Source organism: Trichosurus vulpecula, chromosome 7 (assembly GCF_011100635.1).
Source record: "Trichosurus vulpecula isolate mTriVul1 chromosome 7, mTriVul1.pri, whole genome shotgun sequence".
NCBI classification, from domain to species: domain Eukaryota; kingdom Metazoa; phylum Chordata; class Mammalia; order Diprotodontia; family Phalangeridae; genus Trichosurus; species Trichosurus vulpecula.
In genome coordinates, this window is record NC_050579.1 from 226,035,440 (window position 1) to 226,054,934 (window position 19,495).

Here is a 19,495-nt window from a genome sequence, read left to right on the forward strand (position 1 = left end):
TTGGAAAGGGCTTTAAAACAAATATTTTGTTTCAAATACTAATCTAATATCTATATTTAAACCTATACCCAAAAGAAATCAGTGCAAGGGGATCCATATATAACAAAAATATTTATAGCAGTTCTATATGTAGTGGCAAAGAACCAGAAGTTAAGGGGCTAACTACTAATTGAGTAATACGTATACAAATATAGTGGAATATTATTGATCCATAAGAAATAGTGAAAGATAGTTTCAGAGAAACCTTGGGAAACTTGTATGAATTAAGGCAAAGTGAACTGAGCAGAACTATTGGGAGAATGTTTGTATAAATGCAAATGATTTTGAAAGACTTCAGAACTCTGATCAATGCAATGGCCTATCATGATTTTAGGGGAATGATGATGATACATGTTGTGTACCTCCTGACAGAGAATGATAGAAGATGCAGAATAAGACAAATACTTTTGGACATGCCCAATGTGAGAATTTGTTTTGTTTAACAATCCATACTTGTTATAAGGGTGTTGTTTTTCTTTTTATTTATCCAGTGGAAGGGGGGAGTGGAGCAGGAGTGAGAGAAAATAAATGCTTGTCCATTGGAAAAAAAATACTTTTTTGCCTAAATATTGACCTAAAATATGCTAAAAAAAAAGTTCTTACTGAATTTAAATATTCTTGATGTGTCCTCTTCTACCACATTGAAGGTTTTTTGTTTGGGGGGTTGGATTTTGGGAGTCAGTCTGGACTTGAAATCTCAGTAGTATGTAGAACTCCTGATGTGTAACCTCCATTGACTCTCCTCTAACTTATTATAATCTTAGAGAGTTGCCTGGGGAAACATATTATCTGCCCAGGATCAAACAGACAGCATGTATCAGAGTCCAGACTTGAGCCTAGGTCTTCCTAACTCCAAAACTGGAATGTATTTACTATGCCACACTATTTTCTATTTAAGTTTTAGGTACCTAGAAATAAAACACCAAGAATATTTCTAACACATGCTATTTCAGTAGAGAATTCTCACCTTATTATACAATCTGTTGTGACTGAATGAAGTAGGGGAATTCCCATGTCCATCACCCAGAGAGACAGAGGACAAATGACTGAAAGGTCCAGGGGCAAGGCAGTCAGTATATGATAGGTTCTGTGGATGCAACAGTGATTTAGCAGGAAGAAATGGTTTAGTCTTATAGAGAGGATGGAGAGGAGCAGCATCATGAAGAGAAGCAGCATCCTAAAAGGAAGAAAGTCATACAAAATTTTATTAGTGGATAAGTGAGAAGCAAATGGAATAAAGTCCAAATGTTTGATTAGACATTTTGGAAACAACTGTTATCAAAAAAGAAGAAAAAAAAAGATCTTACACAAACCAAACCTCCATACTAATTATTAGTGGGGGAGGAGAGAAGTTGGAGGGGAGGAAAGTGTAAGGGAAAGAGAGGAGGAAAAGAAGACAGTATTATTAAGAGTCTACTGTGTGTCAAACACTATACTAATTGTTTTTATAAGTATCATCTAATTTGATCATCACAAAAGCCCTGGGAGATACGTGCTAGTATTATCCTCATTTTACAGTTGAAGAAACTGAGGTAGGCAGAGGTTATTTGTCCAGGGTCACTTGAAATCAGATTTTCCTAAATCCAGGTCAAGCACTCTATCCACCCACACCACCTAGTTGCCAACATTTTTCCATGAGACAAGTGTTTCCAGATGATAATATTATTTCATCCCAAGTATTATACCCCACTCTGAATTATTTATCTACATAGAACTAAAATAACTGTAGAGAGTACCAAAAGTAAAGGAATAACTTGACTCAGTGGCTGCCAAAGCAGAGGATTTTGTTTGGAAGAACTCTGTGCAGCAAAATGAACAAACAAATGAAAGAATAAATGAATGAATGTACAGACAACTAATAAAAAATAAGGTTTCAAAAGTTTGGAGGTAAGTATTATTTTAAAGCAAAACCATTCTCCATCTCCATGTAAGATTCCTAATCACAGATGGTCAAGTACCAATATTTTGATTTCTAATTATCCCCAGATTTCAACACTTAGAAATATGAAAGAAATCCCACACCTCTCTGTGCACCTTGGATCAGACTGAGACAGAACAACTAGTGTAAGAATGGTGAAGTCCCCCTTTTAAAAGTCTTAAAGAACATAAGCTTCAGGGCAGGGAAAGTTTCTTTTTGCTTCTTTGTTTATTTATTTGTTTGTTTAGTAGAGGCTTACTAGGAATAATAACTGAACCTGTGGTTTTCACTGGAATTGCAAGCTTCCAGATGAAAAAACTCTCTAACAGTGCAAGTCCCCACCCTTTCTGTACCTTAAGAAAGACTTTGGGTTACCTAGCATACAGGCAGCCCTCTAGTACAGTCGATAGGACGCTGGTCCTGGATTCAGGAAGACCTGGGTTCAGATTCAGTCTGATACTTATTATTTGTGTGACTCCAGGTAAGTCACTTTAACCTCTGCCTGCCTCAGTGTCCTCAATTGTAAAATGAGAATAACAATAGCACCTACCTCCCAGGTTGTTTTGAAAATCAAATCTTAGTATAGTGCTTGGCACAGAGGAAGTGTTTAATAAATTTGTGTTCCCTCCTTCCCTGAGAGGTTCAGTGACTTTCCCAGGGTCACATAGCCACCATTTTTTCAGAAATAAAACTTGAACTGTTGTTTTCCTGGTTTCAAGTCCTTCTCTCTATATAGTATAGTCCACTGCTTCTTCATAATATTATCAGGTGAAATATGAGTAAAGATTTTTGCAAAACATAAAGCACGATATAATTGTTAACTATTATTATATATTATAATGTGTTCTATAATATTAATAAATAATTGTTAGTTAATTGATTTATTAATAGATGGGGGATTGGTTAGCTTCAGATCAAATCAGAATTTCCTTCAACTGAAAGTAAATCCTACCTAATTAACTCAAGCCTGGAGCAAGTACTTAATCCAAACCACAAGAATCTAAGGAGAAACCCTTTATAGAGAAAACCTTCCATTTTAGACATCTCAAAGTGATGAGGCACTTGTGTTTGGACCCTAATTCTAACAGCCTCTGCTTAGGTGCCTGTGCCAGAATCCCAATTCCAAAACACATACAGTTTTCAAAACATATTCTCTCTCCGGCTGTCTCTCTCTAGCTAAAGGGCAGCCTGCCCCAACTTATCTCTGCTTCTTCCTTCATAAGCAACTACGCACAACTATAGATTGATTTCTGGATGCTGATAACTGACTGTACATTGAGTCATAACCGTATTTACTATTCACTGACCTTTCTAACATGTATGTTGTCTAACAAAACACTAGATGAGAAACTATTCCCTTTAGCCCCAACCGACAGCGAACTTAGTGATGTTTCACAGTAAAGACCACACCCCTAGTAACCCTGCTGTGGGCTATTTCCTAGAGAACTCTGGGTAATACACCTGCACAATAGATACTAAATGTGTGTGTTCCTTTAAGAACTAACCACTCCTTTAACATGCCCTAAACCACTCCCTAATCCCCCCCCCAACACCAAACTGATATATTTTGCCTTTTAACCCTCTGTAAAGATTCCCCCTGCACCTCTTTGTGGTTGCAGGTTCCCTAAGAACTCTTGCCCACCGAAAAAGCATAATAAATCTTTGCCTCCTTGACTTAAAGAATGCTTGTGTCTGCGAATTCATTCCAGGCTGCCTCATCCTGGGAACTTTGGTTTGGGATCCCTGCATCCCTGGGTTTTCTCTACCTCTACAAAAGGATTTTTTTGGATGTACAACAATTTCCATCATTGACCCTAGGGAGCTAAGTGACACAGAAGGCAGAGTACTAAATTTGGAATCAGCAAGACCTCAGACATCTTGACAAATCATGTAACCTCTCAATGCCTTTTAGTCTCCTTATCTGTAAAATGGAGAGGTTGGACTAAATGGCCTCTGAATTTTCTTCCAGCTCTAAATTTATGATCCATAATCCCTCCAAGGCACTCTCTCCTCTATTCCTTGTTAAAATGTCTTTGCCAACCTTCAGACTCAACCATAAGTACCTTATCAGAGAAAAGATGCATTCAGAGCAAATAAACAACCAGATTTTCCCCTAGACTTATTCCAGTGCTCCATTAAGTCATGTAGGAGCCCTGAGTTCTCAAGTTATCCCAGAAGAGCTCAAATTCAGGAGTAGTCCCTTCTCTAGGCCTAGTGACAGATTTGGATTCTGACAGATTCAAGGCTAAGTCAGAAGACTAGCCTAGCTAAATTGAGGAAAACTCACAAATTGAGGAAAACTCACAATTGAGGAAAAGCACAAAATGATTATTTTTGGGGGGAGGGGGGCCACAGTGAATCACCATGAACTAAAACAAAGAAAAATCAAAATCAGCATTGGAGGAAGAAATTCCCACATCAACAAAATTTCACGTCTTTGAAGTATTTACCTGTAGGAAGGTAAGGCCAAGAAGTCTGGAAATGCCAATATGTCCCCCCTCCCCCACCCCAATCAGTTCTATTTTCAGCCTAGCCCCTGTGGCCATTAGCCTGGGAAACAATCCCTGTAGAGATAAGACCTGGAAACAGCTTCTAAAAACTTTGAAGCCTCTACCTTTTTAGCAACCACAGATACTAAAAATCTAGAATAAAAAGTTCTTGACATCAAAGTACTTGGCACTATCAAATGGTTCAACATCAGAAGCAGATATTTTCTCATCAATGGAAAAGACATTAACGAAGATGCATTACCATCTAGTTTGTTGTTGAAGATTAAGAACCATAGGACCTTTCCATCTCACTTGCAGCAGAAATCTCCCAGAGCGTCTTCCCCATTAGATTGTTAGCTCCTTAAAAACAGGTACTATCTCTGCTTTTCTATTTGTATCCCCATTGATTAGAACAGTATTTTGTACATAGTGAGCACTTACAAAACTTTTTTTTAAGAAAGTTAATTCATTTATTCATTCATTCATTCATATACTTAGGATCTTAGATTTACAATTAAATTGGAAGCCACTGAACACAACCCCCTCATTCTCCAGATAAACAAACTGTAGCAGAGGTTAAGTGACTTTCCCAAGTTAACAAAGCTAGTGTTTGAGACAGGGTTTAAATCCAAGTCTTCCTGACATCAAGTCTGCCATATGTTGAAAGTGTGATGACAAATTTTAAAAGTAGTAGAAAAATGATACTTAAAGTCACATAGAATTCACAAGGTATTTACAAAAACTTTAGGAATTATGATAATTTCAGCTCTCTGTTCTGGAAACTTTCCCCTCTTTTACTTTTATGAGAAAGACACAGTAATAAGCAATATTTGGTTTTAAGTGAAAGTGAAATTTGGTCTAAAATGAGAGCCATCGCTCATGATGACAAGAGTTTGTAGGTAAACTCAACCTTGAAAATTATGTGATTGGTATTTTTTTTCATGCAAACAATGAAAAAGTGTAAAGCAATTTATTGGCATAGTATGTTATGCTTATCTTCTACAATAGATTTTTTTTAACTTCCTGGATCACTAAACTTCTCTATCAATTGAATTTTTTTTTCATTTTTAGCAGTATCCTTTTAATTTGAGATTTCTTAGCATTTTATATCAAGCCCAGGCTTTTCTATAAGTGAAAGGCTGTAACAGGATTCACATCAAGGATAATCCATCAACCTGTGCTGTTGACTTCAAATCACAGAATTTTAGCTCATGGAAGGGTCCTTAGAGTTTATTCAGCCCACTGAGCTGAGCACAGTTTTTCAGGAACACCTCCACCATGACTTAAGAGTAACATATTAATATTGTCTACTGTGCAAATTATCTATAGTCACAATAAATTTCTTCCCCAACCCCTTCTAAGCATCAGTATTGGCTCCAGCTGGAATGCATCCAAAGTAGGGTTTAATGAAATTAACTAACCCCTCCAAACCTTAGCAATAAGCTAACACACAACATAATATGATTATTCAACCTTTTTTTTAAACAGATACAGCACCTGAGGTCCAAAGAGAATGTATGGTTTTCCCAAGATCACAAATAGTAGCAGAGATGGGACTAGACCCCAGGTCTCCTGAGTCTTCCTAATTAGCACAGGGCAACTAGGACTTTGCCCCAGGGCACATTGTTTAGAGACTAAAGACAGCATGTGAATTCTTCAGGTGTGGAAACCCAGAGTTTAGTACTTAATTAGGCATAATGCTTAGTTAATATAAGAAGCTGTCATATTGTGAGCTAGGCTGAGCTTCTTCTTATACCTCCACTTGCTATAACCTCTGCAAGAACAACCTAATGCTAGCATCCTGGAATCTCTGTCTTATCACGAAGTGTCTGCTTGTCACAAAATGTCATCCCATCTACCCCTCACCTGAAGGTATTCATGTCATATGCCTCTTATATAATTTTTAAGACTTGCTTCAAGGGCAAAAATTCCTATTTGCTGCTTTGTTCCCCATCCTGTACTCTTTCCGATGTCTCATGTTTGATTTCTCTGATACTCATTTCTTAAAGATAACGACCAAACGCATAGACCTTGCCTTTAGGACTCCAAAATATATAAATGAAATGTAAAAACTTCCATCAATCATCCATCTACACAATTACAAACTTGCCCACCGTTGACATCTCATCTATAAAGCTTCTGGGTAGCTGACCAAATTTTTCACGTTTTATGCCGATGTTTTGGAGTTTTGCATAAGATTTGCTTTCATATTCATACTCTTTGAATGAAGTCGGGATGTCAAAAATATTTCTTTATCAGTGAGATGCATAACTTGTAGATTTTGATAGAATGCTAAGAAAATTGAGTTTGTTATCTCTACTGCTCATTTACTTGAGAATTTTCTTCTTAATTACAAAAATTCACAGGGCAAATAAAAAGCTAACCAGTGAAAATCAGATTTACTTTTAAGCTTAATTTTAAAACGGAGGAGGAATTAATTATTTTGGATAATCATACTATCATATCCTGCAAGAGTTCAGGAAACTTTGAACTCCTGAAGCTGATAATTTCCTCTTTCATGGCTAAAAAAAAAAAAAAAAAGTTAGCAGTCAGCTCTACAGACTGAATAAATTAACCTGGCTGTTTGTGATGAGAAAGAGATTCCATAGAATATGGCTTTGATTTTATAGAAGTGCCTAGATCTAATAGACTCAGGATACTGGGCATCCAAAGTCATGGTGTTGACTTTCTACAGCTGTGCCCCTTGCTATACGAAAGGGCATTTGGGGCGCATTGAGCACCTCTCATGGCAACTGCTGTATCTCATCTACTTTGTTTCATCCCAGCATTTTAAAGTAATTTGCTTTCTTGTGGTTTAAAAGCAAAGGGAAAAAATCCATTTTCTATCTATCCCTGCTGTCCTTTCCCTTCTGGCCTATGGTTACCTTGAAAAACAAAAGGTCAGTCCTTTTTAAAGGCCTAGCTCAACAACTGTCTTTTTGCTTCTCTTTGTATCTCTAGCACTTAACACAATGCCTGACCCAGAGTATACACTTAATAAATGTTTAGTGACTGATTAATTAAAGCTTCCCTCCCTCCTTTTTCCAGTTTTTGCACCCCAGCATAAAACCTACTACTTTTCTCTACAGTGCCTGGAATATAGTAGGTATCTAATAAATACTTATAATTGGTTGATTGGTTCTGAATGAGGTAATCTTTGATCCCTTTCTGCTTCTTATAAAAATCATTTAATTAAGAATTCAAATACCAGATTTTGCCACCATTGGTAATGGAAAATCACAGTTATAAGAGTAAGAGTAATAGTTCAGCTCTTAGACTTCCTCAATTAAAGATATCACAGCCATACTCCTCATAAAGTGGTTTAGAGAGGGAAAATGTGCATTGGTAGGCACATTAGTGACAACCAGACAACCAAAGAGAATCCATGTACCTCCCCTCCCCAACACAAACAAGTACATGTGTGCCTCATAAGCACATTGCTTTAGCTTTTTCATTGAGTAACTTCTTTTCCGTAAACTTTCTTCTTCAGGGAACAATATAATTCCCCCCTAAGAAATACTGTTTTCTAAATACTCATTTCTGGCTTGGGACAAAATAGATGTAATTCATGAAATCTGAAGTAATTCAAATATCACAGGTTTATAGGTCAAGAGCTAGAAGAGATCTCAGAACCTATTCCATTCTGTCTACCATCCCATTTCTAAGTTTACAGATAAGGAAACTATCCAGCCAGCCCAGAACAGCCAAGTGACTTGTCCAAGGCCACATAACTAAGGAGTGTTGGAGGCAAGATCTGAACCTATGACATCTGATTACAACCAGTATTTTTTTTCCTCTATATTACACTGAACATTTGTTTTCACAATTTCAAGGTATTCAAATATAAAAATAATCCCTTGGCATTTTAAAAGCATTTTCCTACTCCTGCCCCCACAGTCTTGGACAAATCAGATAATTTAATATTGAAAGTTCATGGTTGACATGTCAAATTCTCAGAACAACATGACAGTAACAAATGTGCAACAATATGGTAGAAAAACCAAATGATGAGTGAGGGAAGATGACCTCATGCACATATTTTAAGACTAGCTTCATCTAAGAATCTAACAGTAGTATATTTTTACAGTTTAGCTCAGAGAGTGGGAGGTTTATTGCCATATATAAATGATAAAGGCATGGCCTTTCTCTTGTAAGGGGCATCTAGGTAGTGAAGGAGATAGAGCACCAGACCTGGAGGCAGGAAGACCTGAGTTCAAATTTGGCCTCAGACACTCACTAGTTGTGTGACCTTGAGCAAGTCATTGAATACCATTTGCCTCCATTTCCTCATTTATAAAATAAGTTGGAGAAGGACATGGCAAACCACTCCAGTATCTTTGCCAAGAAAACTCCAAATGGAGTCAGACACAACTGAACAATACAATTTTCCTTGTAGCTCAGCTTTTGTGTTTATTCAGATTCACTTGTATGGCGAGGCCATGAAGGATTGGGGGGCTAAGAGCTCTGTAACCTGGTACTTACACTTATCTACATCAGTCTACTTGATAGCTACAGCCCTGGTGTGATATTGTTCTTGTACACCCCAGGTCCACAGATACGTCAGTGAATACTTATGTCCCTTGGTGAAGGGCAAAATTGAGTGGTCTAATGCAAAGAATGCTGGCTCAGGAGCGCAGAACCAGGTTTAAGTCTTGTTTATTTACCTATATGACCAGGGAAAAACATTTAACCTTTCTGAACCTCAGTTTTCCCAATCTGCAAAATGAGGATTTTGTAAAAATGTGTATTTTCTAAGCTTTTGAGCTCTAGGACTATGCTCTGCTATGAACACGGTTGTTTCCAATTATTTACAGGAAAGGAATCCTTTTAAACCTCTCCAAATGTATTCCCTCTGCAACAGTAGGCCCAAGGGCAGTCTACCAGTAACTTGTGACATGACTTGGATCATACTGTCAAGATACACCAGCTTTTTGCCTTATGGCTCAGACTTAAGTCTGATGGCTCCACAGCTATAAATTCAACAGGTAATAAGTAATTATCCACTACAAGTTTCTCAGGAAAAGAGAAAGACTGGGTCATATGTCGTGCTCATAGACAACTACCAGGAGTTCTCCATATGAGCTATGGATTCTCAAAGTTGGAAAGGACCCCAGAAATCTAGTCTCAGCCAGTCTTGAGCAGGAATTCCCTCTATGGCATTCCTTACAAGCGGTAATTAGTTTCTGCTTGAAGACTTGCAGAAATAGTAGACCCCACTGTTTCTCAAAGCAGCACATTCTATTTTTGGGCAGCTGCAGGTATTAATAATAATGATGGCTGATGTTCATATAACAAATTAAGGTTTACATGGCTTTAGGTGCATAGTCTGATTTGCCCCTCACAACAGTCCTATGGAGTAGGTACTACAGGTTTATATTGTCCCTACCTCTTGATGGAATTGGAGTTCACAAAAGTTAAATGGCTGTCACAAGTAAGTGACTTGCTAGTAAGTGGAAGGAAGTAGATGTCATGGGAGAAATATTTCCTCTCTGAGTCCACGTGGTGGGTAACTGCTACCAAGTATATATTTACCAGAATGCAAAAACACTAGAGGTAAAAACCTAGGTTTCATTAATATTCCCAAGTATGGGAATATTATACCTCAAAGAAAATATACCTCAAAGAAAACTTGAACAATCATGAGGATTCTAACAAGGTTTCTTCTGGGAAAAATTATGTCAGAGAAATACTTATTTTACATATTGCAATCTTGTGCATTCCTCTTAGGCTATAAAAATGAATAAAGAGATAGATCCATAATCCCATGAATTTCCTTCCTCCGGTGTCATAAAGTTGAACAAACTCAGAGTTACAATCTAATATATCCTCTAAAGAGACAAACTTTGTCAAACAACAGGTAAATTAAATCAAGTTCCAGATTAAACTACATTTAAAGGATTCACAATTGGGCTGATTGAGGAAGAAGAGTTACATATCACCAAGGTATCAGGAACAGTTGAGAGTCTTCCTCTGGCTTCTTATCTAAGGAATACTTAAGGCTTTAAAGGACATTTTTACATCTCCTGAGACACGTTTTAATCAGGTCTGGTTAATATTAAAACAGACTTTCAGTTAACCAAAAATTGTAGGAGAAATGGCCCTGAGTCCCAAATAATAAAAGGAGAATAAAAAATTTCCGAAATCAAGGGAATAAGCATTTATCAAACACCTATTGTGTGCTTAGGCACTGTGCTAAGCACTTTATAAATACAGGTGCTATTATGATTGCCTTTCTACAATTGAAAAAACAGATATACAGAAGTCACATGATTGACCTAGTGCCACACAGAATAAGTATATGAGACTAGATTTGAACTCAGTCCTGATTCCAGGCCCAGGGCCCTTTACATGGTACTATCTAGCTGTCTCAGGTAAGGGGCAATGAAAACACAAGTCTCTTCCGACTCCTACTACAACGCTTTGTTCATTACATCATGCCACATCTCTTAGGAACATATCATAAAGAGTTGTTTCTTATATTTAACCCAAATCTAACTTCTTGTCATTTCTTTCCGTTAATAGTAGTTCAATCTTCTAACACCAAGCAAAAGTCCCGTCCCTCATCCATGTCACAACTCTCCGAGTATTTGAAAACAGATAGCATTTCCTACTAAACTCTTTCCTTCTCCCTTCTAAACAATCCCAGTTTCTTTAATCAATCTTCACATGACATGATTTCAAGTATCCTTTCTATCATTCAACCCATATATCTCTATCTTGGCCACAAGGGTATTGTGGGAGACTTTATCAAACACTTCGCTGATATTGGGGTGTTATTTTGTTTTGTCATTTTACTATCTGTCTAAAGTCCTTGTCCAAAAAAAAACCAACTACATGAGATTAATCTAGCATGGCTTGTTCCTAATTAAGTGCTAGACAACAAAGAAATTATAGATCCATTGGTGTATCATAAATAGCTCTAGTCAGGGTGCTCTAGTAGGGGGGTGGGGGGAATTAGAATTCAAGTCAGAAGACTTGCATTTAAATTTCAGCTCCAGCAGTTCTATGATTGGGAAAGTCTTTAATCATTATGCTAAGCCACTATTTCTTTATTTGTAAGATGGGAATGATAGTACTTTTCACTACCTATCTCACAGACTTATTGAGAGGAGTGTGCTTTCTCAACTACAAAGCCCTATGTAAATATGTGTCGTTTAATTATTACCTCAAGATGACTATGGTGAGAACATCTTGCCTACAAGTGGGGAAAGAGGTAAAGACTTGTTCTCAGTCTGTCTGTCTTTTGTCTTCATCAAATGTTTTATGAGCACTCTTATCTGTTTAGACAACTTGGAGTAAACCATGATCATAATTGAATCTGGGCACTTAGTACAGGACATTTTCTCCACCAAACAATGACATTTATTTCGTTGATCTAGGATTAGAATTATACCTATGATTTCATTATTATATGCAGTTTCTCCATTGAGAAACTCCACAAATTATTATCTTAGAGAGATGCCCAAATAACTGAGAATTTGTGACTTGTCCTGGGGAATACAAATAGAATATGCCAGACATTTTACTTGAACCCAGATCTTCCTGGCTCCAAAGTAAGACCCTATCCATCATACAGCACTGCTTCTCTGCTTCACTGAGTCTAGAAAAAAATGGAAAACATCTTCCAAAATGAAATAGAATTTTTATTACTTTAGAAAGTCTGAGCAAACCATGTACATGTTTGATGTTCATGACACTAAACCATCACAAATTGCAATAAGTAACAAAATCTGTACCTCTAAAGCAAAGAAATTGAGTACTAAGATTGTCTGCAATGACTAAAATGCTTTATCCTTGTTTTTAAAGAACCATCTTAAAGTTGCTTTATCCTGAGGTTGTATGGTTGTATTTTTTAAATCCAGAGCTGTATCAATCAAAAAAAAATTAAATTAATCCATCAATGTTCTGTAATGAATTTGTGCATGTGTGTGTGTGTGTGTGTGTGTGTGCGCATGCATGTTTTCCTTTCCAGCTCACAGCCAAGTAGACGTATACCCATCAATTTGGGTAAGAGACAAGAAAGTGAAGATATCCAAAAAAGATATACACAAAGTCTATGGCAAATGGAGCAAAGGGATGAAATTCATGGAACCTTCTGGACTTCAACAAACAAGAGGAATAAAAAGTAATGACTCCAAGAAAGGTAAAAGCAAGTTATGAATAATCATTTTGATAGTTTGTTTTAATTTCAAGAAGCTTTATGTGTCTTTCACCTACTTCTCGATGATGTAGCAAAGTCAAGGAAGCTGTGCTCCATGTACACATGGAAGTATTGGGGGTATCAACCTTATTTTCCAGTTTCCTTTCAGTCTGTTACTTGATTCATTCTCATATTTAATCTTGTTATCCAAACCCCCTGGGTAATCTCGAGGTATGCTTATATATGCTCTTGCTAATTAGGAGAATTTCAACATCTCTCATTAGTTAATAAGTTGATCAGAGCCCCACCCCAGTTTTATCAAATATTTTCATTTAATAAACTGAAGAAAACTCTCTTATACAAGCAACCATTCATCTTTCACTTTCTATCAAAACCCTGAAGCTAGTCAGATTTATCCCATATTAAGGTGACTGGTTACACAATTTATTAGCAATATAATCAGTGATAACACAAAGACATAATAACTATTTATAGTATTTCAGCTTTGGGCATGATTATAGTTAGACCTACCTCTACTAATCACTGTAATTAATTGCATATGACTTTTCTTCACTTCTGAAAACATAATCCCATACCATTAAACTTTTTAGAATAAAAAATAAAATCTCTGAAAGAAAGAATCCTCTTTACAAGATAAAAGTTACAGAGCTTTCATAAAGAAAAGAGACTCCTACATTCTCCACCTCTCTGTCTTCACTACTTTATCTCTACCCAGAACAGGAAAACCTTATCATCAATTTCTCTCAGGCCATTATGCAACAGTATCCCCCAAATCAACATTTAAAACTGTCATTTCCACAACATTCAACTTGGCTTTTAAACCTAGAGTAACAGTAATCCCTAGCCTCTGTAGGAGAGGCTTTTGGAACACGTTAGACTTGAATGTCTTAAATGCCTTGAACATTATTTTTAAAGGAAAAATAGGCAAATAAACTACCACTAAAGTGAACTACAAAAGTTTTAACAAAATATGCCTTGAGAAATGAATAGCAACCAAAAGGTATGTTCTACATGTCCCTTAACAGAAAAACAACTTGGTCATTGTAGCATACCTTGGCTTAAAACCAACAGAAATTCCAATTATTTAAGGGTAACCATCGTTTTGCATTTATACTGCTTCTTTTTCAATATTTTAGCTACGGCAGTACCTCATAAAAGAAGGAGGACATTAACAACAACAAAAGACTAAGTCCCTGACCCAAGCTAGCAATCTCAAGGAAGAAAATAGGAACAGCTTAGTAAACACTATTAGGAGTAAAATGAAGAGTATTCATCATGACCTTGGCAAAAAGGTGGTTTGTTGTAAAAGTCACAAACTCTATAACTTTAGTAATAAAAAACATATGTTCCTTCAATTTTTCTTTTCTTCAAATCAACCCTTTTGTGTAGGGTTTAAAGTTACAGTCTTAGTAAAAGTATAATCAGCCAACAACAAAATTTTTGAGTTTTCTTCATTTCTGAAAACATAATCATACACACATACACATACACACATAGATACACACACACATGCACTAATCTCTCTCTTTTTTTCATTTTGTTGTTATTTATTTTCAAGAGAATTTATATTTGAGAAGGGAATCCTGACATACTTCTTTGTTGATTTTTTTTCTTTTCCTATGGGAGGAGGAATACTTTGCATCTTATCAAAAGTTAGCTCATTAGAGAATTCTTGAGATCAGGCCTTGAGAAAAAGAGCAGGGATAGAGGGTAAGAAGATCAAGGATTAGGAACCACAGACATTGTTCTGACCATGGCTACGTGACCTAGGTTGAATCTTCAGGGGCCTAACAATTTTTTGAAACTATTGGAAAAAAGTTGAACAAAGCTCCCCCTAACTTAAATGATCTGATGATAAGTGAAGGGAGCAGAGCCAGGAGAACATTGTATACAACCACAGACATATTTGCTTCTAGGATGACTAACTTTGATAGACTTGGCTCTTCTCAACAATGCAAGGTTCTAAGACAGTTCCAAAGGACTCATGATGGAAAAGGTTATCCATATCCAGAGGAAGAATTACAGAATCTGAATGCAGATTGAAGCAACCTATTTGCTCTCTCTCTTTTATTTTATTTTATTCTATTTTATTTTTGGTTTTGTTACATCTTTCTCATGGTTCATTTCATTGGTTATAATTCTTCTTTACAACTTGATTATTGGGAAAATAAGTTTAATATGAAGGTGTATGTAGAACCTATATCAGATTATATACTGTCTTGGGTGGGGGGAGTGAGGAGGAAAGGGAAGGGGAGACAATCTTGTGGAACTGAATATTGTAAATTAAAAAAAAATAATTAATTAATTTTTTAAAATTCCCATTCTCTCATCTGGGCCCTCCCTCTGTTACTCAAGAAAAACCAGTATTGTACATATATGCTTTTTTCTGTAGGTCTAGGCACTAAACCTCTGGTGTCATTGGTCTAAGGAACTTACAGATGAGGCAATTTCATTCGTCAATTCAAGGAGGCCACTTCCCTTGCAATTTATAGTCTTAGAGAATGAACTTGAGTATTGGGAGGTTAAGTAATTTACCCAACATCCAACAGCCAGTATATGTCACAGTCAAGACCTGAACTCAGATATTCCTGGCTCTGAGACTAGCTCTGCAGTCCCTATGCCCTAATGCCTCTTGTAATCAATTAATTCTTTTTTTCTATAGTCAAGTAAAATTTAAAAAAAAGGCTGTTTTGGTCAACATGGAGAATGATGATAAGTTATTTAGAAACTGCATCAGGTTACTGTATCCATTGTGAAACAGAGCCCACAGCTTTCTGTTTGCAACGACTTCTAAAGGTACATTAGAGGACATAGGAAAAGCTTCTTCAAACTCCAGAAACCATTGTGTCAGGGATATGGCTGAGGGTTCAATTAATTTTGAAGTGATTATTAGAAAAAAATCTGAAAATCCGTAACTATTAAAAATAGCACTGAAAGATTTTCTTTTTCTTTGTTCCATATAATTTCATATTTTGCTGTCAAGTGACTTAAAAGGCCTTTCTGGACAGTTTCCCCTTTTCATCACCAGTTCATATTTTCTTTTCTGAGGACTACTCGACCCTTTTGGCATGAATTTTTTCTCTCTTCATGTTTCAACATTTTAAAGATTTTTTTTTCTCTTGAGTTTTGGGCAGAAAGGAGGCTTTCAATTTTCCTAAAAGAATGAGCCTCTTTTGAACTTACCTATACTCACTATGACTTTTCAATTTCTTTCCTCATTAAAATACTACTTTAACCTCACCCACAATTTAAAATATTCAACATTCTTCTTGCTACCTACAGTGGCCAAAATACAGACAAACTTCTCAGTCCTAAATAGAAGACCTAGATTTGGAGAATTCTTTCTATGTTCTCATGTATTGTGCCTCAATCTCATCCCGCGTGAAGTGAGCTGACAGTTAAGCGGACTAAAAACAAAATGAGAACCTTCCTGCCAATGACAGTGTATTTGTTAGGTGGCCTTACTGAAGCTTCCATACTTCAATGGACTTGTAACTTCATCAAGGTGAATGATTGGTTCTGTGACTCCAGTTGTTTAGATCACAACCCATCCATGCCTATTCATCCCCTGTGCGTCTTATTAATGCCTTTCCATAAATCATATGCAGGTTGTTTGCCCACTGGGGTGAAGGCTTTCTTCTGGGACCATTGACATTATATAGGTACCAAGATAGCAGATAGGCTGTTTTTTTGGTATCTATATCTCACCCCCATTACACTACTTCCCTACCACATCTCTGGTCACATGTTTACTTGATAATATATTTCATGAATTTATATTTCATGTATTTTCAGATAGGGGTATCACTATAAATACAGGAGTAGAGACAAGAGGCTGAAAGATGACAAACAGATGGTCATCATGCCTCTTGTACCACAACCTATGTATGCTAACAGACCAGAAGAAAGACACACACAAATAAAGGTGGCACAGTGGATAAACATCTGCTGCTGTCTCACAATACTTGTGTGATCATAAGCAAATCACATAACTTCTCAGTCCCCCAGAGAACTGATTAAGACTGAAAGGTACCAAGAACATGCCAATCTGTGTGGCAGAAGAAGTAACAAAAACTACCTACAATGAAAAAAATCACAAAACTGGTTTCTTGTTTTGGTTTGGTTTTCTTAAGCAATTATCTGATATATTTCATGCTGATTATCCTCCCCAAATCTTTTGTGATAGTTGGCTGTGGATTATACATACCCAGTTTTGCATCTCTCAATTCCTCTTGAGTTAACATGCAAACTTTTAATTATCAACATATTACTAAATAAATATTCCTTGAATTGAATAGGAAATTCCAGATATGGTCTCATCAGAAAATTCTCCATGTCACTACATTGTTGTGCTTATTTTTTTTTTTCATCTGGATCATTCAGGACTTCATTCTCAGAATTTCACCCTTGACAGCTTCCTGTCCCTCTTAAGGCAACTTGTCTTTTACAGTTTCAGGTCAGAAGAAAGCACTTATCCTTTTCCTGAACTTTCTGGAAGCCATTCCCAGACAATTCCATTATTCTCCTTATTGATCATAAATACTAGGATGGCAGGTTCCCTTTTCCCAAGATTTCCATGGTTTCCACTTCACCAATCAGTTTCTCCTTGTTGGTTAGCCCAAAATCTAGAATAGCAACACTTAATATCACAGTTCCTTTTTGAAAGATAGATATGTGAGGGACTGAAGCCAAGATGGCAGAATAAAGACAGGGACTTGCCTGAGCTCTCCCCCAAACCCCTCCAAATACTTGTAAGAATGACTCTAAATAAATTCTAGAGCAGCAGAACGCACAAAAAGACAGAGTAAAACAAATTTCCAGCCCAAGACAATCTGGAAGGTTGACAGGAAAGGTCTGTTGAACCAGGCTGAGAGAGGAGAGCAGTACAGCATAGGCCACACCAGAATAGACTGGGATCCAGGAAAGCCAGAGCAGACTTTGGGGTGACCGAATCACTGGCAGCTGTGGCAGTTTCAAGTCTTCTCAGCCCAGAAACACCAAATACAACTTAGAAGGTCAATAGGAAAGGTCTGTTAGATAAGAGAGGAGCACAGTCCAGTCCCAGCCCCAGCAAATGAGGAGCAAGCCTTGGGAGTGACTGAATAAGCAGCAATGATGGTGGCAGCAGCTGCTTCTGGAGCTTTCAGCTCACAGACGGTAAGGGGATTGAAGAATTGGTCAGGAGGAGATTACAGGAGTCTCTTTCTTGGCACTGAGGCAGGATTCTCTTGCTTTGCTCATACTTGGATCTGGGTTGCAGTCCTGGGTGGCAGTCCTGGGATGAGGAGGACCACTGACATAGCAGAGCTTGTGGCAGCAGTGGAAAGAGAACCTTCCTCACAGTTTCAGGGCAGAAAAGAATACTTGTGGTTACTCACAGACCAGAGCACAGGCCAGGAGAGTAATATACACCTCTCCTTAGATCATGCCACCTTGGAAGAACTGAAAACTTACAGGTCCCTAGAAGTATCTCTGAAAACAGCTGCACAAAACCTCGGAAGCTTGGGATGGTAAACCCCCCACTCTGGAAGCAGAACCTTACCTTAACAAAGAGTTAATAAGGAAAATGAGCAAACAACAGAAAAAAAAAAACTCAGACTACAGAAACTTACTTTGGTGACTAGGAAGACCAAAACATACGCTCATAGGAAGACAACAAAGTCAAAGCCTCTACATCCAAAGTTTCAAAAAAATGCATTGATCTCAGGCCATGGAAGAGCTCAAAAAGGATTTTGAAAATGAAGTAAGAGAAGTAGAGGAAAAATTGGGAAGAGAAATGAGAGTGATGCAAGTAAATCATGAAAAATAAGTCAACAGTTTGCTAAAGGAGACCCCAAAAAATATTGAAAAAAATAACACCTTAAAAAACAGACTAAGATAAATGGGAAAAGAGGTCCAAAAAGCCAAAGAGAAGAAGAATGACTTAAAAAACAGAATTGGCCAAATGGAAAAGGAGGTCCAAAAGTTCACTAAAGAAAATAATTCCTTAAGAATTAGAATGGAGCAAAGTAAAGCTAATGACTCTATGAGAAATCAAGAAATCATAAAACAGAACCAAAAGAATGAAAAAATAGAAGACAATGTGAAATATCTCACTGGAAAAAAACCACTGACCTGGAAAATAGATCCAGGAGCGATAATTTTTAAATTATTGGACTATCTGAAAGCCATAATAAAAAAAGAGAACCTAAACATCATCTTTCAAGAAATTATCAAGGAAAACATACTGATATTCTAGAACTAGAGGGTAAAATAGAAATTGAAAGAATCCATCAATCACCTCCTGAAAGAGATCCCAAACTTCTAGAAACATAAAGCCAAATTCCAGAGTTCCCAGGTCAAGGAGAAAATATTGCTAGCAGCCAGAAAAAAAATTCAAGTACGATGGCACTATAATCAGGATAACACAAGATTTAACAGCTTTTACCTTAAGGGATCAGAGGGCTTGGAATATGATATTCTGGAGGGCAAAGGAGCTAGGATTAAAATCAAAAGTTACCCACCCAGCAAAACTGAGTGCAATCCATGATGGGGAAAAATTGATATTCAATGAGGTAGAGGAATTTAATGCATTCTTGAGAAAAGACCAGAGCTAAATAGAAAATTTTACTTTCAAATACAAGACTCAAGAGAAACATGAAAAGGTAAACAGGAAAGAGAAATCATAAGGGACTCATTAAAGTTGAACTATTTGCATTCCTGCATGGAAAGATAATATTTGTAACTCATGAGACCTTTCTCATTATTAGAGTAGTTTTATATATATACACAGAGAGAGAGACAGAAAGAGAGAGAGAGAGAGAGAGAGAGAGAGAGAGAGAGACAGAGACAGAGACAGAGACAGGGAGACAGAGGACACAGCATGAGTTGAATGTGAAAAGATGATAT

General features: G+C 37.0%; 1 protein-coding gene across 7 annotated transcripts in view; it reads right to left on the reverse strand.

Annotated features, from left to right (window-relative positions):
• LOC118856549 (muscular LMNA interacting protein) overlaps positions 1-19,495 on the reverse strand; it is a 386,664-nt gene that overhangs the window by 68,420 nt on the left and 298,749 nt on the right. For 6 of the 7 annotated variants that reach the window (XM_036766910.1, XM_036766909.1, XM_036766913.1 and 3 more), the window contains one exon: positions 1,007-1,216. The exons of the other annotated variant lie outside the window; for it this stretch is intronic. In XM_036766910.1, coding sequence (XP_036622805.1) covers positions 1,007-1,216 — 210 coding nt within the window. The remainder of the gene's footprint in view (positions 1-1,006; positions 1,217-19,495) is intronic. 7 annotated transcript variants of the gene reach the window in all.